Below are 23,692 nucleotides of genomic sequence, written 5' to 3' on the forward strand. Positions count from 1 at the left end.
TGGGACACAATTGTGAAGTGGAACGAAATCTATTGGATATTTTAAACTTTATTAGCAATTAAAAAACTGAAAAGTGGTGCGTGCAAAATTATTCGGCCCCTTTACTTTCAGTGCAGCAAACTCACTCCAGAAGTTCAGCGAGGATCTCTGAATGATCCAATGTTGTCCTAAATGACTGATGGTGATAAATAGAATCCACCTGTGTGTAATCAAGTCTCTGTATAAATGCACCTGCTCTGTGATAGTCTCAGGGTTCTGTTGAAAGCGCAGAGAGCATCATGAAGACCAAGGAACACACCAGGCAGGTCCGTAATACTGTTGTGGAGAAGTTTAAAGCCGGATTTGGATACAAAAAGATTTCCCAAGCTTTAAACACCCCAAGGAGCACTGTGCAAGCGATCATTTTGAAATGGAAGGAGTATCAGACCACTGCAAATCTACCAAGACCTGGCTGTCATTCTAAACTTTCAGCTCAGACAAGGAGAAGACTGATCAGAGATGCAGCCAAGAGGCCCATGATCACTCTGGATGACCTGCAGAGAACTACAGCTGAGGTGGGAGAGTCTGTCCATAGGACAACAATCAGTCGTACACTGCACAAATCTGGCCTTTATGGAAGAGTGTCAAGAAGAAAGCCATTTCTCAAAGATATCCATAAAAAAGTCTCGTCTAAAGTTTGCCACAAGCCAGCTGGGAGACACACCAAACATGTGGAAGCAGGTGCTCTGGTCCGATGAAACCAAAATCCAACTTTTTGGCCACAATGCAAAACGATATGTTTGGCGTAAAAGCAACACAGCTCATCACACTCAACACACCATCCCCACTGTCAAACATGGTGGTGGCAGCATCATGGTTTGGGCCTGCTTTTCTTCAGCAGGGACAGGGAAGATGGTTAAAATTGAGGGGAAGATGGATGCAGCCAAATACAGGACCATTCTGGATGAAAACCTGTTGGAGTCTGTAAAAGACCTGAAACTGGGATGGAGATTTATCTTCCAACAAGACAATGATCCCAAACATACAGCAAAATCTACAAAGGAATGGTTCACAAATAAACGTATCCAGGTGTTAGAATGGCCAAGTCAAAGTCCAGACCTTAATCCAATCGAGAATCTGTGGAAAGAGCTGTTCACAAACGCTCTCCATCCAACCTCACTGAGCTCCAGCTGTTTTGCAAGGAAGAATGGGCAAGAATTTCAGACTCTCGATGTGCAAAACTGATGGAGACATACCCCAAGCGACTTGCAGCTGTAATCGCAGCAAAAGGTGGCTCTACAAAGTATTAACGCAAGGGGGCCGAATAATTTTGCACGCCCCACTTTTCATTTTTTTATTAGTTAAAAAAGTTTCAAAAATCCAAAAGATTTCGTTCCACTTCACAATTGTGTCCCACTTGTTGGTGATTCTTCACAAAAAATAAAAATTTTATATCTTTATGTTTGAAGCCTGAAATGTGGCAAAAGGTTGAAAAGTTCAAGGGGGCCGAATACTTTCGCAAGCCACTGTATATATATCTATATATATCTATATGGATCTATATATATCTATATATATCTATATAGATATATATAGATATATATACAGTGGGGACGGAAAGTATTCAGGCCCTCTTACATTTTTCACTCTTTGTTCTATTGCAACCATTTGCTAAAATCATTTAAATTCATTTTTTTTCCTCATTAATGTACACACAGCACCCCATATTGACAGAAAAACACAGAATTGTTGACATTTTTGCAGATTTATTAAAAAAGAAAAACTGAAATATCACATGGTCCTAAGTGTTCAGACCCTTTGCTGTGACACTCATATATTTAACTCAGGTGCTGTCCATTTCTTCTGATCATCCTTGAGATGGTTCTACACCTTCATTTGAGTCCAGCTGTGTTTGATTATACTGATTGGAATTGATTAGGAAAGCCACACACCTGTCTATATAAGATCTTACAGCTCACAGTGCATGTCAGAGCAAATGAGAATCATGAGGTCAAAGGAACTGCCTGAAGAGCTCAGAGACAGAATTATGGCAAGGCACAGATCTGGCCAAGGTTGACTTTCTACAACTTTCTCCCATCTCCCGACTGCATCTCTGGAGCTCAGCCACAGTGATCTTTGGGTTCTTCTTTACCTCTCTCACCAAGGCTCTTCTCCACCGATAGCTCAGTTTGGCCGGACGACCAGCTCTAGAAAGGTTTCTGGTCGTCCCAAATGTCTTCCATTTAAGGATTATGGAGGCCACTGTGTTCTTAGGAACCTTAAGTGCAGCAGAATTTTTTTGTAACCTTGGCCAGATCTGTGCCTTGTCATAATTCTGTCTCTGAGCTCTTCAGGCAGTTCCTTTGACCTCATGATTCTCATTTGCTCTGACATGCACTGTGAGCTGTAAGGTCTTATATAGACAGGTGTGTGGCTTTCCTAATCAATTCCAATCAGTATAATCAAACACAGCTGGACTCAAATGAAGGTGTAGAACCATCTCAAGGATGATCAGAAGAAATGGACAGCACCTGAGTTAAATATATGAGTGTCACAGCAAAGGGTCTGAATACTGAGGACCATGTGATATTTCAGTTTTTCTTTTTTATTAAATTTGCAAAAATGTCAAAAACTCTGTGTTTTTCTGTCAGTATGGGGTGCTGTGTGTACATTAATGAGGAAACAAATGAACTTAAATGATTTTAGCAAATGGCTGCAATAGAACAAAGAGTGAAAAATTTAAGAGGGCCTGAATACTTTCCGCCCCCACTGTATGTATATATAATATGTATGTGATTTTTGTTTTTTGTCACATGTTTGTAATTATTTTGTTAGATCTTTTCATGTGACAACACTGAAGAGATTACACTTTTCTACAATGTAAAGTAGTGAGTGTACAGCTTGTATAACAGTGTAAATTTGCTGTCCCCTTAAAATAACTCAACACACAGCCATTAACGTCTAAACTGCTGGCAACAAAACTAAATACACCCCTAAGTGAAAATGTCCAAATTGAGCCCAATTAGCCATTTTCCCTCCCCGGTGTCATGTGACTCGTATATGTTACAAGGTCTCAGGTGTAAATGGGGAGAAGGTGTGTTAAATTTGGTGTCATCACTCTCTCTCTCATACTGGTCACTGGAAGTTCAACATGGCACCTCATGGCAAAGAGGATCTGAAAAAAAAAATTGTTGCTCCACATAAAGATGGCCTAGTCTATAGGAAGATTGCCAAGACCCTGAAACTGAGCTGCAGCTTGGTGGCCAAGACCATACAGCGGTTTAACAGGACAGGTTCCACTCAGAACAGGCCTCGTCATGGTCGACCAAAGGAGTCGAGTGCACGTGCTCAGCGTCCTATCCAGTGGTTTTCTTAGGGAAATAGACGTATGAGTGCTGCCAGCATTGCTGCAGAGGTTGAAGGGGTGGGGGGTCAGCCTGTCAGTGCTCAGACCATACGCCGCACACTGCATGAAATTGGTCTGCATGGCTGTCGTCCCAGAAGGAAGCCTCTTCTAAAGATCATGCACAAGAAAAACCGCAGTTTTCTGAAGACAAGCAGACTAAGGACATGGATCATTGGAACCATTACCTGTGGTCTGATGAGACCAAGATAAACTTTTTTGGTTCAGATGGTGTCATGCCTGTGTTGCGGCAACCAGGTGAGGAGTACAAAGACAACTGTGTCTTTGTACTCAAGCATGGTGGTGGGAGTGTCATGGTCTGGGGCTGCATGAGTGCTACGGGCACTGGGGAGCTACAGTTCATTGAGGGAACCATGAATGTTAACATGTACTGTGACATACTGAAGCAGAGCATGATCCCCTCCCTTCGGAGACTGGGCCACAGGGCAGTATTCCAAAATGAAGAACGACCCCAAACACACCTCCAAGATGACCACTGCCTTGCTAAAGAAGCTGAGGGTAAAGGTAATGGACTGGCCAAGCATGTCTCCAGACCTAAACCCTATTGAGCATCTGTGGGGCATCCTCAAAGGGAAGGTGGAGGAGTGTAAGGTCTCTAACATCCACTGTTATGTCGTCTTGGAGGAGTGGAAAAGGTCTCCTGTGGCAACCTGTGAAGCTCTGGTGAACTCCATGCCCGAGAGGGTTAAGTCAGTGCTGGAAAGTAATGGTGGCCACACAAAATGTTGACGCTTTGGGCCCAATTTGGACATTTTTACTTGGGGGTGTACTCACTTTTGTTGCCAGCAGTTTAGACATTATTGGCTGTGTGTTGAGTTATTTTGAGGGGACAGCAAATTTACACTGTTATACAAGCTGTACACTCACTAGTTTACATTGTAGCAAAGTGTCATTTTTGTCATTCCATGATTTCCTGGCCATTTTTCAGAGAATATGAATGATAACACAAAAACATTTCTTTCACTCATAGTCAGTGTTTGGCTGAAGCCATTTATTATCAACTGTGTTTACTCTTTTTAAATCTTAATGCAACAGAAACTACCCAAATGACCCTGATCAAAAGTTTACATACCTTGGTGATTTTGGCCTGATAACATGCTCACAAGTTGACACAAAGGGGTTTGAATGGCTATTAAAGGTAACCATCCTCACCTGTGATCTGTTTGCTTGTAATTAGTGTGTGTGTGTGTATAAAAGGTCAATGCGTTTCTGGACTCCTGACAGACCTTTGCATCTTTCATTCAGTGTTGCACTGAGGTTTTTGGATTCTGAGTCATGGGGAAAGCAAAAAAATTGTCAAAGGATCTGCAGGAATAGGTAGTTGAACTGTATAAAATAGAAAAGAGATGTAAAAAGATACCCAAGGAATTGAGAATGCCAATTAGCAGTGTTCAAACTCTAAGTGGATAATGAGGGGTTCTGTTGAAACAAAACCATGGTCAGGTAGACCAACTAGAATTTCAGCCACAACTGCCAGGAAAATTGTTCTGGATGTAAAGAAAACCCCACAAATAACTTCAAGTGAAATACAGGACTCTGAAAACATGTTGTGTGACTGTTTCAAGGTGCACAATAAGGAGGCACTTGAAGAAAGATGGGCTGCATGGTTGAGTCGCAAGAAGAAAGCCATTACTATACAAATGCCGCTAAGTATCCCACTTACAATACACCAAACAGCACAGAGACAAGCCTCAAGCCTTCTGGCACAAAGTCATTTGGAGTGATGAGACCAAAACTTTGGATTTTTGGCCACAACCATAAACGCTTCATTTGGAGAGCTGTCAACAGGGCCTATGATGAAAGGTACACCATTCCTACTGTGAAAGACTTAGGTGGATCAGTGATGTTTTGGAGATGTGTAAGCTACAATCAAAAAATACTGGAGGAACATTTGCATTCATCAGCCAGGAAGCTGCACGTGGGATGTACTTGGACATTCCAACATAATGATCCACAACACAAGGCCAAGTCGACCGGTCATTGACTACAGCAGAATAAAGTGAAGGTTCTGGAGTGGCCATTTTAGTCTCCTGTCCTCAATATCATTGAGCCACTCTGGGGAGATCTCAAATGTGCAGTTCATGCAAGACAGCCCAAGAATTTACAGGAACTAGGAGCTTTTTGCCAATAGGAATGGGCAGCTTTACCATCTGAGAAGATAAAGAGCCTCATCCACAAATGCCACAAAATACTTCAAGCTGTCATTGATGTTAAAGGGGGCAATACACGGTATTAAGAACTGGGGTATGTAAACTTTTGATCAGGGTCATTTGGGTAGTTTCTGTTGCCATTATGATTTAAAAAGAGTAAACACAGTCGATTGATAATAAATGACTTCAGCCAAACCCTAACCATGAGTGTTATCATTCACATTCTCTGAAAAATGGCCAAGAAATCATAAATTCTGCCAGAGTATGTAAGCTTATGAGCACAACTGTATATATAGATAGATATATAGTATAGTATTTTTATTCTATTCTCTTATGTTGTAGTCCCCTTTCTGTTGGGTATAACATTATTTACACGATAAATATTTTACCAAATCATTATTGTTTAAAACAAACCTGTGCATAGAACATAAGAAGATTGTCATTGGTGTCTTTTCCTTCTAGAAATTCTAGTTGCTTGGCTGTTGTACTGATCCAGTGGCATATTATAAATTCAAGACAAACCAATACGTACCTATATGAGAGCTGTCTCACCTTTCAATGGTGCTTTATTTCTGTCCATTCAGTCTTGAGATTTACTCACTTGTGTCAAACAGCACAGCCAGCCTGGTGACCTGACATTACTCTTCAGCAGTTAAGCAATGCAAAAGGGTTACCTTCTTGTTCCCAGCCTGTGATTGGACAGTGAAAGAGCAGCAACAGGCTGTCGAGGTGTTCTCTTTGCTCTCTCAACTCACATGTAAAATCAGGACACCTGATTATCCTTATATACTACCCATCTCTCTACCAGTCTTTGTACTGCTGTACAGGCAACTACAAGACACTTAAAGTGGTTGTAAACCCTCACATATACCCAGTGAAGTGATTGGCCTCAGGTGAAACAGAGATGATACTAGTCCTACATAATTTGTATCTGGCTATCATCTTCAGTCTTCTCTTCTCTACATCCGTTCAAAGTGCTGAAATATAAAGGTTGTGTGAGAGTTCAGAAAAAAGGAAACTGTTAGATTTTAGTTCCACCAACAGGCTTACGAAAGAACCATACATCATATCTGTGTCTAAGCATTTGATATAGTGCTCCACAAACGTTTAATCTACAAACTGAGGTTGGTGAGTATAGACTATAGGGTTTGTTCTTGGATAGAAAACTGGCTATGGGGGGCGAGTGCAAAGGGTGGTGATAAATAACGTGTACTCAGAATGGTCTAGAATTGTTAATGGGGTACCCCAAGGCTCTGTCCTGGGACCAATTCTGTTTAACTTATTTATGTTTGCTGACGACACAAAAATATGTAGGGCAATAACATCACAGAAGGATATAGAAACTTTACAAGAGGACCTGAATAAATTATTGGAATGGGCTACTAGGTGGTAAATTAAGTTTAACATTGGTAAATGTAAGGTAATACACTTCGGAGGTAAAAATATAAACGCAAGTTACTAATCAGGGGGAGAACCTCTAGGGGATTCCAGGATGGAGAAGGATCTAGGGGTCCTAGTATAAGACGGACTGAGCAATAGCGTGCAGTGTCAAGCTGCAGCTACCAAAGCTGGCAGAATATTAGCATGCATTAAAAGGGAATTTACTCCAGGAATAAAACGATAATCCTGCCACTTTTATAAAACTCTCTGGTTTGGCTGCATCTGGAGTACTGCGTCCAGTTCTGGTCACCAATCCTCAGAAAGGATTTGCTGGAGCTGGGGAGAGTCCACAGAAGGGCAGCTAAATTAATATGGGGACTGGAGGACTTCAATTATGAGGAACGATTACAAGTGCTCAATTTATTCTCACTGGAGAAGAGACACTTGAAAGGAGATATGATAGCAATGTACAAGAATCTCAATGGTGATCCCAGTGTAAGTATGAAACTTTTCAGTCCCAGGGAGTGTAAGAGGACACGGGGCCATACGATGAGAAGCAGTTTAACCTTAAGCTGCATTGGGGGTTTTTCACTGTCAGGGCGGTAAGGATGTGGAACTCTCTTCCACAATCGGTGGTGTCGGCAAGAAGTATGGATAGATTTAAAAGGCTCTTGAATGTGCATCTTAGCGAAAACGATATACGGGAATATGGGAAATTATTTTCTACATGCACACACACACCCCAACACAAGTTGAACTGGATGGACTATTGTCTTTATTCAACCTTACCAACTATGTAACTATGTAACAATCGGGCAACCAGCATTATCTCAGCACAAGTTTCCTTTAATTCCAGTGTTTCGCAACAATTATGTTAATGTACCTACAACTTGATGTTAAAGACATTCTCTTTAAAGTCCCCAAGGCCCCCTAAGCTAATATATCATAGAACCGTCACCCCAGTGTATCTACATCTCTTGAGTGGTGGTATCTTGTGGTGTTCACATCCTGATTGCAGAAATCTTCACTGTACCCAGCCATTCCTGCATAGTCACCCCCTGTGAACATGAATGGTGCCCTACTCCTGGACTCTCTACTGTAGAATTACTCCTCTGTTCATGTGTATGAAGTTTTTGCACAGATTTGCCTAGCACCAGACAAGATTTCCACATTCAAGATGTAAATAGAGCTGGAGTCTCCCGCTTGCCATTCAAGAGGTAAGTATGCAGTGCAGTGAGGTTCTAGGTTAATTTAGCTCAAGAGGCTAAGGGGGGGGGGGTACTGAGGGATTTTGTAGAGAAAATATAGCTATACTTTAATGTGTACATGACTGTGCTTTGTGGATTGCAGTTGCATTGAAGAATGTGATGGCAGTAGCAATCAATCATGCCATAAAGCAATATGCAACAACCAGTCACTTGAGAGCTCTCCAGTATTGCTTAACCAGCATGTTATTCACTGCTCAGTTTTGGAGTATCGTGCTTCATGGGAACTTATGCGGTTTATTAAATCTATGGCATTGTTTTAAAATATTTTCATTTTATCACTGCTAATGTATTTTAAATGGTGGTTGTTGGTTAATAACATTTTTGTAGAACATGCAATGCTGAAAACTGTACTAAAGTATCAGTAAAAGCTGACTTGTAGAGTTGTGTGGATTTCATACATCTCCTAAATGAGAAACAACAGCTGTATAATCCTGCCTCCCTAGTATTTTTTTTTCCCCAAAAATTATGCTCAAAATTAAATGTTAGTAAAGAACAGACTAGAAGTTCACAGTGCATACAAGGACATTTTGTCAGTGTCATTTGGTCACATGTTAAAAAAATTAAAAAAAAAAAGTCTTTGGAATCAAGAGTAAAAATAAATAATATCAATAAATGTTTTATATTGGCATACAAGTATGTATTTGAAATCAAATCGATTGTTTTTTGGCAATGACATAGTGTGGACGGATTTCTGCCAGTCACAGGATGTGTCACACCCCTCAGGGAGGTGAAGCCACCATTAATCTACATGTAATATCCGCCCTCGTGTTTAGCTAGTGGGCATGAAGGAGGAGGGAGTGAGTGGGCTGTCCTTTACCACTGTGTATACACCCATATGTGTGACTATAGTCACGTGGGCTGCTCAGATGTGATAGGGAGGAAATGCTCGGCATAGAAACTAACTGAAAACTGAGCATGGGCAGAGCTGCTAACACTGCTCTGCAAAATCCCTAGCTGAATTGGGGACATGGACAGAAGGGGTAGATGGAGAACAGCAGGATCAATCAGGTTTTTTGCAGAATACAGAAAATGAATCTCATAGTGACTGAGTATGAACAGCATGTAATACACCATTTATTGATAGTTTTTTGATGATGTGGGTTTAGTGACACTTTAATAATACTGTATAACAAATACAAACATTCGGTATAAATTAGAAATAAAATAAAATCTGATTAAAAATAAAAAATACCAAATGTAGCAGTGGTAGTAAACCAACTTGAAAGAGAGGGCCTTAGAGTGCGACCCTTGATATCACCGAAGACTCGCATAATTATCAGTGAATGTAATGCTACAGAAAGCTTTTAAAGACTGAAGACATGCTGTACAACAGGCGATGGTCAGAGACTGCACACCTGCCTTAGCACTTTTTGGAGACATATAGGACATGCTTCAGGAGACAGATATAGTTTGGAGACACATTACATGAGTCTGCTAGTGATCACTGCTATTAAAGCCCATTTACAAATGAATGCCTTCACTTTTGTGCTCTCTACAGCCCTCTTAAAAATTACTGCCACATTTGATATTTTCTTTATTAAGACTCATTTTAAAGGACCAGAGGGAAAATAAAAAGAATACAGAAAACAGATAAGCAGAAAACAGATAAGCAGGAAATAAAAAAAGCGAGATCACACAGGAATTAAACTACTGTAAGGCCCGGTTCACACTTGTGCCATGCCAGACATCACATGTAATTCACAGCGCACTGCTGTTCACATTACATGCAATGTCTGTGCGATATCAGCCATACAGATAGTATGGCTGATATTGCACCGCATTCGGTCCAGACATGCACAGGAACCTTTTTTCTGTTCGGACCAGAATCAGATCGCATGTGTGTCAGTACGCAGTGCGATATGCAAGCTGAACTGGTGGTGTCGTTAACAATGTATTGACACTCCCCAGCGATTCGCATATGGCAGTGTGAACTGACATGCGAGTCGGTGCGATGCGGGAACCCGCAGTTGATTCGCAGTGTTCTCGCATCGCACCAGTGTGGACCGGGCCTAAACCATGAACTACTATACTCCAGAGACATGACAGGAAGTAAGAGGAAAAACTCCACTAACACAGTTATCAAGACAGTTCCCCATTGAAAGATTTCCCTTCACCTCTTGCTATAGTGACAGCTGAAATTATGGCTTTTGCCTCACTTTTGTATGCATTTTTTATTTTAAAAAATGTATAATCAAATATTAGGAAACATTACTTTGTGTACATTTTAGAGGTATTATAGGAGCAACATTAATTCAAGTTATGCTTTACAGTAACAATCCTCATGGTATGGAGACAATTTAGTGGCAATCTGAGCAAAATCAGCAGTGGTAGGATTGTGAGCCAAGCTAAGCTACTATGTCCTCCCAAATAGAAGACAGACCACTGAGGCAAAGGGTAGATGATTCAAGATGTCTCCTGGTAAAAATTTTTGCTTTACATTATTTCGATAAAAAAAAGATCGGAATGGTTATAGGGAACTGCTACTGAATGGCGAAGGGCGAAAAACGCATGTTTTCCCTTATGTACACTTAAAGTAACCACCAAAACAGACCTCCATCTGCTGAAACCTGAAGAGCCACACAGTAAGGCCTGATGGTTTGGCACCTGGGAAGAATGCAGTATAATCTTAACCAGCATGTGTATGAAGTGTCTGTTTAGATCTAGGATGATTATAAAATTGCGTTCAAGCCCAGAAGAGGAAAAACGGCAATACCTATGTGGAACTGTAGCACAACAAAATACTGGATTATTGTGTCCAGATACAGTATTGCTACCTTATTTCCAAACATTGCATATTGAATCGATTAGATTGAAAGAAGGCTTTGGATAGGCCAATAGACGGCTTAAAAATCATATATAAATAGATAGATATAGCTATATCTATATAGATAGATATAGATATATATCTATATCTATCTATATAGATATAGATATATATCTATATAGATAGATAGATATACCTTTATTTATTTATTTTTTGCTTTTCAGAAAAAGCCAGAGCCCCAAGCTCCAGTTTCTACCAATCCCTTCCTAGATGATGACAACATAGGAGATGAGTCAACTCTTGAAAGAGATGGTGACCTTGATAAGGTGAGATCTGTGGATTTGTTCATTGTTTAAGTTAGAGGAGACGTCGCTTCAAAATTTGACATACTCCAGCTTCTGTGCTGTTTCTTAAATCAGCATACGTAAAACAATCACTTTTTGTGTTCTTCCAAACTAGATGCTCATCATGATGACCAGCATTTTGTCATGTTACAGCCAAAAATGTAAATGTTTAATATTGGGATTTTTTGTGATAGACCAACAAAAAGTGGCACATAATTGTGAAGTGGAATGAAAATTTTATAAATGCTTTCAACATTTTTTACAAATATGTGAAAGGTGTGGCGTGCGTTTGTATTCAGCCCCCTTGAGTCAATACTTTGTAGAACCACCTTTCGCTGCAATTACAGCTGCAAGTCTTTTTGGGTATGTCTCTACCAGCTTTGCACATCTAGAGAGTACAATTTTTGCTCATTCTTCTTTTCAAAATAGCTCAGGCTCTGTCAAATTGGATGGAGAGCGTCTGTTAACAGCAATTTTCAGGTCTTGCCACAGATTCAATTGGATTTAGGTCTAGACTTTGACTGGGCCATTCTAACACATGCATATGCTTTGATCTAAATCATTCCATTGTAGCTCTGGCTGTATGTTTAGGGTCAATGTCCTGCTGGAAGGTGAACCTTTGCCCCAGTTTTAACCACTTAAGGACCAAGCCTCTTTCTGAGATTCGGTGTTTACAAGTTAAAAACATTTTTTCTTTATCGTACATCATGGGACACGGAGCACCATAGTAATCACTATGTGGGTATATAAGCACCTTCGGGTGATGGACACTGGTATACCCAATATAGGAAGTTCACTCCCTATATAACCTCTCCTCCTACCAGGAGTACCTTAGTTTTTTTGCCAGTGTCTAAGGTGTTGGTCACGAGTGAAGACGTGCTCTGAAGAGCTCCACTGGAGGGATCCTTGCTGGATTTAAACAGCCTGTATAGACTGGATCCATCCAAAGTGCCACTGAGGCCAAGGTGGATGGTACCCGGGCCTCGTATACGAAGCACAAGGTTTTGCCTGTAACGCCTCTCCTTGCAGGGCTGGACCCCAGGACCCAGGGCTTTTTGGTCATGCTTACATTACCTAAAGCTTTTCCTGGCGGGGTGCTAATACAGGTCCAGGGGAGTGGAACCCCGATTAAAAAGGGACCCGGTCCTTGAAGGTTTGCTGACGCAGCCCGCCGTGATGGGTGAAGTTTGGATCTGTCAGGATCTGTAAAAAGTCCACCTATGTTTTTTTTTTCATGAGTAAAATGTTGTCATGACTTAAAGTCTCCACTAGAGGGAGTAAATGCACATACCTTAGTACATTGCTTCTCAGTCAGCTCAGTGTCCCAGCTAAACAGCATGTGTGTTCTGTCAGCAAGCCAGGGGGGAGTCCTCAACCAGAACAAAGTTTTTTCAACAGCATGTTTGCTTTTTCCCCACTGGGGTGGAATTAAGGGGCTGGGAGGTACAACGATAATTTGTACTCCCCCCCCCCCCCTTGGGTGGTGCAGCGGCGGCTTTCCTATGTTGGCTTTTTTATTCCTCACAAGTTTTTTAAAACTTCCCGCCTCCCCAGCTCTCCCTTCCCTCCCCTCTCGCTGGGTCTGCACTGGCTGACCAAGGAGCGTTTTAGCGAATGCCGTCCGCGCGCGCGGACTATGGCTAGTTTAAACCAGCCTTAATGACGGAGGGGCCGTGGCTTAAGGCGCTGCGCAGCGTGCGGGACGTAAATCCATGAGGAGTACACAGCGCAGGTGCTGGAGACAACAGAGAGACAGAGACAGACGCTTCTCAACTTAACCAGCTGGAGTCTGGCACACAGGACACAGGAGCGCTGGGGGCACGTAAGGCAAATGCATACAGGCATTTCCAGTACAGGAAATAACATTTATACTCAGCACCAAAGCTGAACTTTATTAGCGGCATTGTTTTTTGCTAGACTATTGCTCAGCGAGTAGTGCATTTACTTAGTGCCTCTGCTTGTTGTGCTCTGCACTATGGCTCCCAACAAAGACACCATAAAGAAGGTACCAAAAATTCTACCCCCAGGCGCTGGGAACTCCAGTTGTGCCTCCACATTGTCATCCTCTCCTGAAATATCAGATATGGCAAGCCAGGGTGAGTCATTGGAACCAATTGTTGGTGCAGCTGCTTCTCACATCTCAGCCCCTGTATACATGACTGAAGATGCATTTTCCTCCGCCCTGCAGGGCCTAGAAGGAAGATTAGTGGTTTTAATCACATCCAAAAGGATAGGAAGCGTGTTAAGTCCCCCTCCCCCACCTCAGACCCTTTACCAAGGGAACAGTGGGTACAGGATGAGGTGTTACCCTCAGGCGATCAGGAGCAAAGGCAAACCTATTACTCCTCTGCAGAGGAGACAACAGTGGATGAACCTTTTTCAGTCTCGCAATCTGAGAAATTGCTGGTACAATCTCTTACGGAGATGGTTCGTTCCACTTTCGAACTACCCCTAACGGAGTCGGCTGAAAGTTTTGTTTCTTCTTTAGGTTCCTTAAAACCTTTACAGCCTTTGCATGCATTTCCTGTCCATGCATTACTAGAACAGCTTATTTATGCTGAATGGGTTCACCCGCATAAGCATTTTCTCCCTCCAAAGAGATTCACAGCACTCTATCCCATGGAGGAAAAATTCAACAAACAATAGAATGTACCAGCAGTTGACGCTGCGATTTCCAGTGTGAATAAAAGTTTAACTTGTCCAGTAGACAATGCTCAGATGCTTAAGAATCCAACAGATAAAAGGTTGGAATTCCTGTTAAAATCCTCTTTTTCCTTGCAGGAGCCATTACTCAGCCTGCAGTCACTGCAGTCCGCCATCAGACTCTAGAGGAAAGCCTCAGGGTCAGGCCCAGACACAAAAGAAGTCCTGGGGGCGGAAACCTGCAAAGCAGCATTCTAAAGCCTCATTATGAAGGGGCGCCCCCCCTCACCAGAGTGGGGGGGGGAGACTTCTGCAATACTTAGAAGTCTGGCAAGAGGAAATTCAGGACAGATGGGTCATCTCCACGGTGTCTCTAAGATACAAACTAGAATTTCCGGATTTTCCACCGTCTCGTTTTCTGAGGTCAAACGTTCCCAAAGATCCAGGGAAAAGACAATCTCTGTTTCGGGCACTAGACCGATTACTGGCTTAGGGGGTGATCATACAAATCCCCACTGAAGATCAAGGATTGGGGTTTTATTCAAATCTCTTTACGGTACCAAAACGAATGGAGATGCCAGACCCATTCTAGATCTAAAGAATCTAAATCAGTTCCTGAAAATCCGCTCCTTTTGCATGGAGTCGATCAGGTCAGTGGTTTCTATCCTACAAGGAGGAGAACTTCTGGTGTCTATCGACATCAGGGATGCATATCTGCATGTCCCTATATTTCCCGCTCACCAAAGGTTTCTGCAGTTTGAGGTAGAACAGCAGCATTTTCAGTTTGTAGCCTTGCCCTTCGGGCTAGCTACAGCACCCCGGGTGTGCTGGCTGCACCTCTAGCCAGGTTAAGGACACAGGGCATAACAGTCTTGGTGTACCTAGACGATCTATTGCCAGTAGACCAGTCGATGGCTTGTTTTGGAGCAAAGCGTGCGTATTACAACCAACTGGAAAGTCTGGGTTAGATTCTCCACCTAGAGAAGTCTTCCTTAAAACTGCTAAAAAGGCTGGAGTACTTGGGTCTGATCATAGACACAGCCTAGAAAAAGGTGTTCTTGCCTCAGGCAAAGATCAACTCCATAAGAGAGCTGGTGTAGATGGTCAGGTCGAAAAGAGATCCCTCCATTCGCCTTTGCATGAGGTTGTTAGGAAAGATGATGGCTTCATTCGAAGCGGTTCCCTATGCCAAGTTCCATTCAAGACTGTTGCAAAACAGTATCCTGTCTGCTTGGAACAAAACGATTCAAGCTTTAGACTTGGCAATGCGGCTGTCCCCAAGGGTGTCCCAAAGCCTCAGTTGGTGGTTACTAACCCAGAATCTGCTAAAAGGAAAATCCTTCAGACCAGTTATCTGGAAAGTGGTAACAACAGATGCCAGCCTTTCAGGCTGGGGAGCAGTACTAGAGAAGACAACTGTCCAGGGACAGTGGTCAAGAACCGAAAGAGATTCCTAGAGATTCTGGCAGTGCGTCTGGCTCTGAAGGCCTGGACTTTCAGGTTACGGGATTGTCCTGTCAGGATCCAATCCGACAAAACCACAGCTTTGGCCTATATCAATCACCAAGGGGGCACTAAGAGTCTCACAGCGCAGAGAGAGGTGAACCATATTCTATCTTGGGCAGAAAGGAATGTTCCGTGCCTGTTGGCAGTCTTCATTCCGGGAGTGGAGAATTGGCAGGCGGACTACCTGAGTCACCAGCAGTTATTCCCGGGGGAATGGTCCCTTCACCCCGACATTTTTCAGGGCTATTTGCCAAAGATGGGGGACTCTGGACGTAGATCTTCTGGCGTCCAGATTCAACATGAAGTTAGTCAACTTTGTGTCCAGGACAAGGGATCCACTCACATGGGATGCGTTGGTGACCCCGTGGGATCAGTTCTGACTGGTTTATGGATTCCCCCCTATTCAATTGCTGCCACAACTTCTTTGCAGGGTCAAGCTGGAAAGAAAACTGGTAATTCTGGTAGCCCCAGCATGGCCCAGAAGGTCCTGGTATGCAGAAAGCATAAGGATGGCGGTGGAGGATCCGTGGTCCCTTCCACAACGGCCAGACCTACTCTCACAGGGGCCGATATTCCATCCTACCTTAGAACGCTAAATTTAACGGCTTGGCTATTGAAACCCACATTCTGAAAAAAACGTGGGCTTTCCAGGTCAGTTGTCTCTACCTTGAATAATGCAAGGAAGCCAGCTTCCAGAACCATATATTATAGAGTCTGGAGGGCTTATGTTTCCTGGTGTGATTCCAAGGGTTGGCACCCTTGGAAGTATATCATAGGCAGAATTCTTGCCTTTCTACAATTAGGGGTAGAGATGAAATTGAGTACTATTAAGGGCCAAGTCTCAGCTTTATCGATCTTTTTTCAAAGACCGCTTGCTTCACATTCTTTAGTCCAGGGTTATATGCAAGGGGTGATGCGGCATAATCCGCCAGTTAAATCACCTTTGAGCCCTTGGGACTTGAACTTCGTTTTGTCAGTGTTACAAAAACAGCCATTTGAACCAATACAGCGTAATCCTTTAGTCCTTCTAACAAGGAAGTTGGTGTTCTTGGTTGCTATATCCTTAGCAAGGGGGGTTTTTGAATTAGCCGCTCTTTCTTGTAAAGAGCCATACTTGATTATTCACGAGGACAGAGTGGTGTTGTGCCCTGGTCCAGGTTTTCTGCCAAAAGTGGTCTCAGGTTTCCACCTGAACCAAGATATTGTCCTGCCATTTTTTCCAAAACCATGTTCCAGGGAAGAGAAGTCACTACATTGTCTTGATGTGGTGAGAGCGGTCAAAGTCTATTTAAAGACGACTGCTCAGATCTGGAAGACTGATGTCTTATTTGTACTGCCAGAGGGTCCTAAGAAAGGACAGGCAGCGTCGAAATCCACTGTCGCTAAGTGGATTCGGCAAGTTATAATTCAGTCTTATGATTTAAGGGGTAAGATACCACCTTTTCAAGTCAAAGTGCACTCTACCAGATTGGTTAGTGCTTCTTGGGCAGTGCGTCACCAGGCCTCCATGGCTCATATCTGTAAAGCCACAACTTGGTCTTCAGTACATATATTCACCAAGTTCTATCAGGTGGATGTAAGAAGGCACGAGGATATTGCCTTTGGGCGCAGTGTGCTGCAGGCAGCAGTATAGGCCCTCAAGTCTGGGGGTGCCCTACGGGTTGTGTCTCCCTCCCCTCAAATAGCATTGCTATGGGACGTCCCACATAGTGATTACTATGGTGCCCTGTGTCCCGTGATGTACGATAAACAAAATAGGATTTTTACAATAGCTTACCTGTAAAATCCTTTTTTTGAAGTATATCATGGGACACAGAAGTCCCGCCCCTCTTTCTGGGGTTTAAGTATATTGCTTTACTACAAAAACTGAGGTACTCCTGGTAGGAGGAGAGGTTATGTAGGGAGTGAACTTCCTGTATTGGGTATACCAGTGTCCATCACATGAAGGTGTCTATATACCCACATAGCGATTACTATTGTGATCTGTGTCCCGTGATGTACTCCAAGAAAAGGATTTTACAGGTAAGCTGTTATAAAAAATCCTATATTTTTTCTAGAAAACTTACAAGCGCACTTTTTTTGGAAAAAATACACTTTTTTTTTAATTAAAAAATAAGACAAGAGTAAAGTTAGCCCAATTTTTTTTTATATTGTGAAAGATAATGTTACGCCAAGTAAATTGATACCCAACATGTCACACTTTTTAAAATTACGCCCGCTCATGGAATGACGACAAACTTTTACCCTTAAAAATTTCCATAGGCTACGCTTATAAAAAAATTCTACAGGTTGCAATTTTTGAGTTACAGAGGAGGTCTAGGGCTAGAATTATTGCTCTCGCTCTACCGATCTAACGATTGAGGTGATACCTCACATGTGTGGTTTGAACACCGTTTTCATATGTGGGCGCTACTCACGTGTGCGTTTGCTTCTGCACGCGAGCTCGGCGGAGCAGGGCGTGTTTAAAACATTTTTTTTTTATTATTTATTTTACCTTTTAATTTTTATTTTTACACTGTTCTTTAAAAAAAAAAAAATTGTGTCACTTTTATTCCTATTACAAAGAATGTAAACATCCCTTGTAATAGAAAAAAAGCATGACAGGACCTCTTAAATATGAGATCTGGGGTCAAAAAGACCTCAGATCTTATATTTACACTAAAATGCAATAAAAAAAATAAATAACAATTAAATGTCATTTGAAAAAAAAATGTCCCTTTAAGAGAAATGGGCGGAAGTGACGTTTTGACGTCGCTTCCACCCTGCAATGATATGGAGACGGGTGGGGGCTATCTTTCCCTCACTCGTCTCCATACCCAACAGGACACAGGACCCGATCGCCTCCACCGCTACCAACGGCTCCAGTAAGCGGGAGTGGGAGGAGCAGGGGGGGGCGCAGAGACCACTCTTGTCTGAAAGCGGACTGCCCGCTGAAGAAGAGGATACTGGGGTTATGGCAGCTAGCTGCTGCCTTAACAATGATATTCCTCTTCAAAGTAGTGACGTAAAAAGAAGGCGGGCGGGCCGTAAGTGGTTAAGTCTTTTGCAGATTCTAACAGGTTTTCTTCTGAGGTTGCCCTGTATTTGGCTCCATCCATCTTCCCATCAACTCTTACCAGCTCCCCTATCCCTGTTGAAGAAAAACATCCCCACAATATGATGCTGCCACCCCCATGTTTGACGGTGGGGATGGTGTGTTCGGGGTGATGTGCAGTGTTTGTTTTCCGCCACACATAGCATTTTGCTTTTAGGCAAAAAAGTAAAATTTTGGTCTCATCTGACCAGAGCACCTTCTTCCAGATGTTTGCTGTGTCCCCCACATGTCTTCTCACAAACTGCAAATGGGACTTATTAAGGCTTTCTTTCAACACTGACTTTCTTCTTGCCACTCTTCCATAAAGACCAGATTTGTGGAGTGCACAACTAATAGTTGTCCTGTGGACAGATTCTCCCACCTGAGCTGTAGATCTCTGCAGCTCCTCCAGAGTTGCCATGGGCCTCTTGGCTGCTTCTCTGATCAATTTAGGTGGATGGTCATGTCTTGGTAGGTTTACAGTTTTGCCATACTCTTTCCATTTTTGGATGATGGATTGAACAGTGCTCTGTGAGATGTTCAAAGCGTGGGATATTTTTTATAACCTAACCCTGCTTTAAAGGGTAACTCCACTTGCGTGGGGGAGAAAATAGCAAATAAAAAAAATAATATAGCGCATATAAATGCGACACTGATCATATTGTAATTGAATGTTATTAAAAATTACCTTTCCTCTTCAATCTGCAGTCAATGTAATTTTCTGAGAATACATTGCAATATGGCTACTTGGCGCTGTTCTATACACATAGTGTTTACTGACCACTCCCCAGAAACATAACTTCCTGCTTCTGTGATTGGCTCACCAATTTTCCCAGAAGTCTGCCTAAGATACAAATCAGATTTCAGGCATCCCTTGCAACAAAAATGTAATTTTTGAGAGATACTTTCAATACAAGCACGTCTAAAGGGGTGCAGGCCCAGCAGATTTCCTCATTAGTGCCCTTCAGCTTCACACCTGACAGTAAATTATGAAACCACTCCCATTAGACCCACTGAGTACAGAGGCACAGACAAACACACATGGATTTCTTCAGAATAACGAAAAGGTAGGAGTCTGCTACAAAGTTTCTTCAACAAAAGTGGAGTTATGCTTTAAACTTCTCCACAACCTTATCCCTGACCTGTCTGATGTGTTCCTTTGGCCTTCGTCATGCTGTTTGTTCACCAAGGTTTTCTAACCAACCTCTGAAGGCTTCACAGAACAGCTGTATTTATACTAAGATTAAATTGCACACAGGTGGACACTATTTACTAATACCGTAACTTCTGAAGGCAATTGGTTCCACTAGATTTCAGTTAGGGGTATCAGAGTAAAGGGAGCTGGACACAAATGCATGCCACACTTTTCAGATATTTATTTGTAAAACATTTTGAAAACCATTTTGCCTTCCCTTCACTTCACAATTATGTGCCACTTTGTATTAGTCTATCACATAATATGCCAACAAAATAAATGTTACGTTTTTGGTTGTAACATGACAAAATGTGGAAAATTTCAAGTGGTATGAATACTTTTTCAAGGCACTGAGTGTGTGTGTGTGTGTGTGTGTGTGTATATGTATATATATTTATATTAGGGGATAGGCCAGCATACCAGGCTCACAAAGGATACTGTTTAAAGCATGTTCATACACAGAATATACAGATACTCCATCTATGATGTGCACAGTTGAAAGGAAATCTTTTAAGCTGGGTTCACACTATTGCGAATTGGGTGTGGGTTTTCCAACATCCAATTTGCATGTCAGGAGATTGTGACCGTCTCTCAATGGAGCTGGTTCACACATCCTGGAGCGGCTCTGGAGCAAATTGCACAGGAGTCCTGTGTGTCTTCTGGCCCAATTCAGATCTGAATTCAGCCAAAAATTCGGACTGAGATCGGACCTGAAACGGTTAACGGGGATGCGGCAGAGCCCCTCTGTGCGGAAGTGTGAACCCAGCCTCAAAGCTCTAAATATTAGGAGGACTTATATAGTAGTGAATTCAACATGGTCATAAGCAGGTCAGGGAAGTGTCTAAAGAATTACTGTCCGTGTACTAATTAATATATTTATAGAGTCAGTGACTGAAGTTTTTGTTTGAAGCCACTATGTATTCTTTGCAGCCAAAGAAGCCGAAAGTACCAGAGAATCCCTTTCATGGCATCATTTCTAAGTGTTTTGAGCCCCATCTTTATGTGTACATCGAGTCACAAGACAGGTGGGTGGTCTTATTTTCTAATTTTGCTGTTATGTATTTCTCTCTTTTCTACTTAGTTGAGATTATATATATATATATATATATTGATACGTACATACAGTTGTGCTCATAAGTTTACATACCCTGGCAGAATTTGATTTCTTGGCCATTTTTCAGAGAATATTTATGATAAAACAAAAACTTTTTCTTTCACTCATGGTTAGTGTTTGGCTGAAGCCATTTATTATCAGTCAGCTGTGTTTACTCTTTTTAAATCTTAATGGCAACAGAAACTACCCAAATGACCCTGATCAAAAGTTTATATACTCTGGTGATTTTGGCTTGATAACATGCACACAAGTTGACACAAAGGGGTTTGAAGGCTTCATTTTAAGGTCTGGTGGTGTGATCTTACCTGTGTCAGTCAACAGCGGCTGCAGGGGAGAAAGCGCTTGGCGACGGCTGATAAAGCCTGATGAGGTGATGTCACCCATAGGTTCCAGTGTCAGTTGTTATTGGTGCTCCCTCCTCTCCCTTGCCCATGCTGCTAGATCACACAGGTGAGATAACATGACCAGATTGGAAGAGTCTGAAAATAGGTTAGTCCGCATAGGTGTTAGGGGTAAGGGGGCGGGGGGCAGGCGCAGGCTAGTGCAAGCTGGAATTTTACTTTCAATCTACCCTCCCTATTGGTGGCTTGTGGCAGTGTTAAAGCAGAGCTCCACCCAAAAGGGGAAGCTCCACTTGTTTGCACCCTCCCCCCTTCCACTGCCACATTTGGCACTTTTTGGGGGAGAGAGTGTACCTGGTTTTGCCATGGCGATCTGAGCCACAAAATAAAGGTGCAGTGGCGTTTTGATGACATTTATATTTACACATCAAAACAACCTCCCTGCCTAAACCTAGATAAACCTAGGATATACTTTACTATGTGTATACTGTCTTTGTGGAATGGTAACTCATTTTATCGTTTAATTTTTAAAGAGAATACTTTAATCCATCATATTAAATCTTTGCTGCTGCACAAGAAGCAGGCCACCATGTGCTGGATCCCAGTGCTAGATCAATGCCTGCAAACTTACTCACATGTTCAACCATGATCATGACCAACTCTAAGGAATGCCAGGTTCTAGGATATTAATTTAAGATTGAACAAGGGTATCTAGTTGGTCATGAAATAAAAAGCCATAATGCATTTCACATAAAGATATTCTTATTTAAAGTCACACCAACCGGCTAGGGATACTCATACTTTAATGTTTGAAGATGTTATTATTGGTGGCAGATTAACATTCTAGTCTGTTGGGGAATATTGTTTTTACATTTGCCTTCATTGCAGTCTGATTTCTTGGCATGAATTCAATAAAGCTTCCTTAGGTTGTTGTCAAACTACTGTAGATTTCATTTTACTGTGGAATGCACATTAAAGCAGAACTAAACGCATCAATTTCATTGTTTTCTGAAAGAAATCTCAAGTCAGAAATGTTCAATAAATATTTTAATCAGTCGTATTATCAAGGAGCCCAGCTGGTGTAAAAACAATCACCCAAAAGAGTTCTCTTGTGGGTTTTCTTAGAAGCATATCCCTGTGGCCCTCTCTCAATAAAAAAAATATTTTGTGGCTGTCTGTAAAGAAGGCGGCCCCCTGCACACTCTATTACCAACCACTCTCTATGGCTTTGGGACAGTCTAAAATATACACATAATCTGATCTCATCATATACTCCTCTGCTCTCAGTATTGAGTAATCGTAAATCTCCTCCAGGCTTGGCTGCTCTGCAAACTTTGAACACTTTGATCTCATGGAGCATATACTGGACTACTCACTTTTTGACCAACTCGGGCATTATCCTGTTTGAAACTCTTAAGGACAAATACACACCTGACGCCAGTGACATTTTCCAATTCTTGCAAAGTAAACATTTCTTACAGCTTTGAACTCTCGAAAAAAAACATCTCTTCAACCAAGGCCTTTGAGGGAGCCTACCTGAATAAACCAGGGGGCTTTACTTATATTACTCCCTCTTGTCTACATCAACTACAGACACCCTTCACTCTTACACTGTTAAATGGGATAATGATTTGGAAGGTCTTACAATGGAGGATGACTGGACTCGGATGTGGACCAATACTGTCAGGAGCTTCACTTAAGTGCTGACTGTAGAGTCAAGCTATAAGGTTCTACTTCGATGGTACTTAGTCCCTTTGAGGATTTTTCGTGTGATTCACCCATTCACGTGTTTCTAAGTTTGCCAGATGGCTCTTTTGGGCATATTTGGTGGGACTGTCTGAAAATGAAATGGTTCTGGATCAGGGTTTGTCAAATGATAAATAAGGTTAATGGCAGATCGTTTCAGAAAAACCCCTACACAGCCATATTGAAAAGACGACCTGAGAAGTACACTAACACCCAACTTAAGTTAGTTATGCATATCCTTACAGCTGCAAAAAGGGTAATGGTTAGAGAATGAAGAGCACACTGTCCCTTTTACAGGGGTCCTCCAAGTTATGATAAAAATGGCTGGTAAACAAAATGATAGGATTGCCTAATTCAGTAAAATATGGGAACTATACATTGAATCCTATTTGCCACCTACCTTTTGATTCTAATTCTTTAATTATGTGAAGTATATGGGATGTGTGAGGATGACGACCAAGGACCTGGTTCATAGCCTATCCTCTCTGTAACCCCCCCCCCCCCCTTTCTTTTTTTTTTCTTCTTTTTTCCCCTCTATCTTCCCTTTCCCTAGCCCCCATTCTATTTAGGCCCTCAGTGGGACCCAGGGGTGGAGGAAGACCAAGAACTGCAATTTGTTATCTTCTACCCCCCTCCCCCCCCCTTTGTTCCCCTTTGTCTTTATTTTATTCTATTGTCCATGACAATGAATAGGCTGTTTGTTTGTTTTTTTGTGATGCCATACTTACTGTAGCTTTCATGTATTATTAATGTGTATATAATAGG

The 23,692-nt window shown here is 42.1% G+C and overlaps 1 protein-coding gene across 1 annotated transcript in view; it reads left to right on the plus strand.

Annotated features, from left to right (window-relative positions):
* VPS53 (VPS53 subunit of GARP complex) overlaps positions 1-23,692 on the plus strand; it is a 270,995-nt gene that overhangs the window by 113,381 nt on the left and 133,922 nt on the right. Inside the window, exons 12-13 of the mRNA XM_073615146.1 lie at positions 11,190-11,291; positions 20,657-20,751. Coding sequence (XP_073471247.1) covers positions 11,190-11,291; positions 20,657-20,751 — 197 coding nt within the window. The remainder of the gene's footprint in view (positions 1-11,189; positions 11,292-20,656; positions 20,752-23,692) is intronic.

Source organism: Aquarana catesbeiana, linkage group LG02 (assembly GCF_042186555.1).
Source record: "Aquarana catesbeiana isolate 2022-GZ linkage group LG02, ASM4218655v1, whole genome shotgun sequence".
Taxonomy (NCBI): Eukaryota; Metazoa; Chordata; class Amphibia; order Anura; family Ranidae; genus Aquarana; species Aquarana catesbeiana.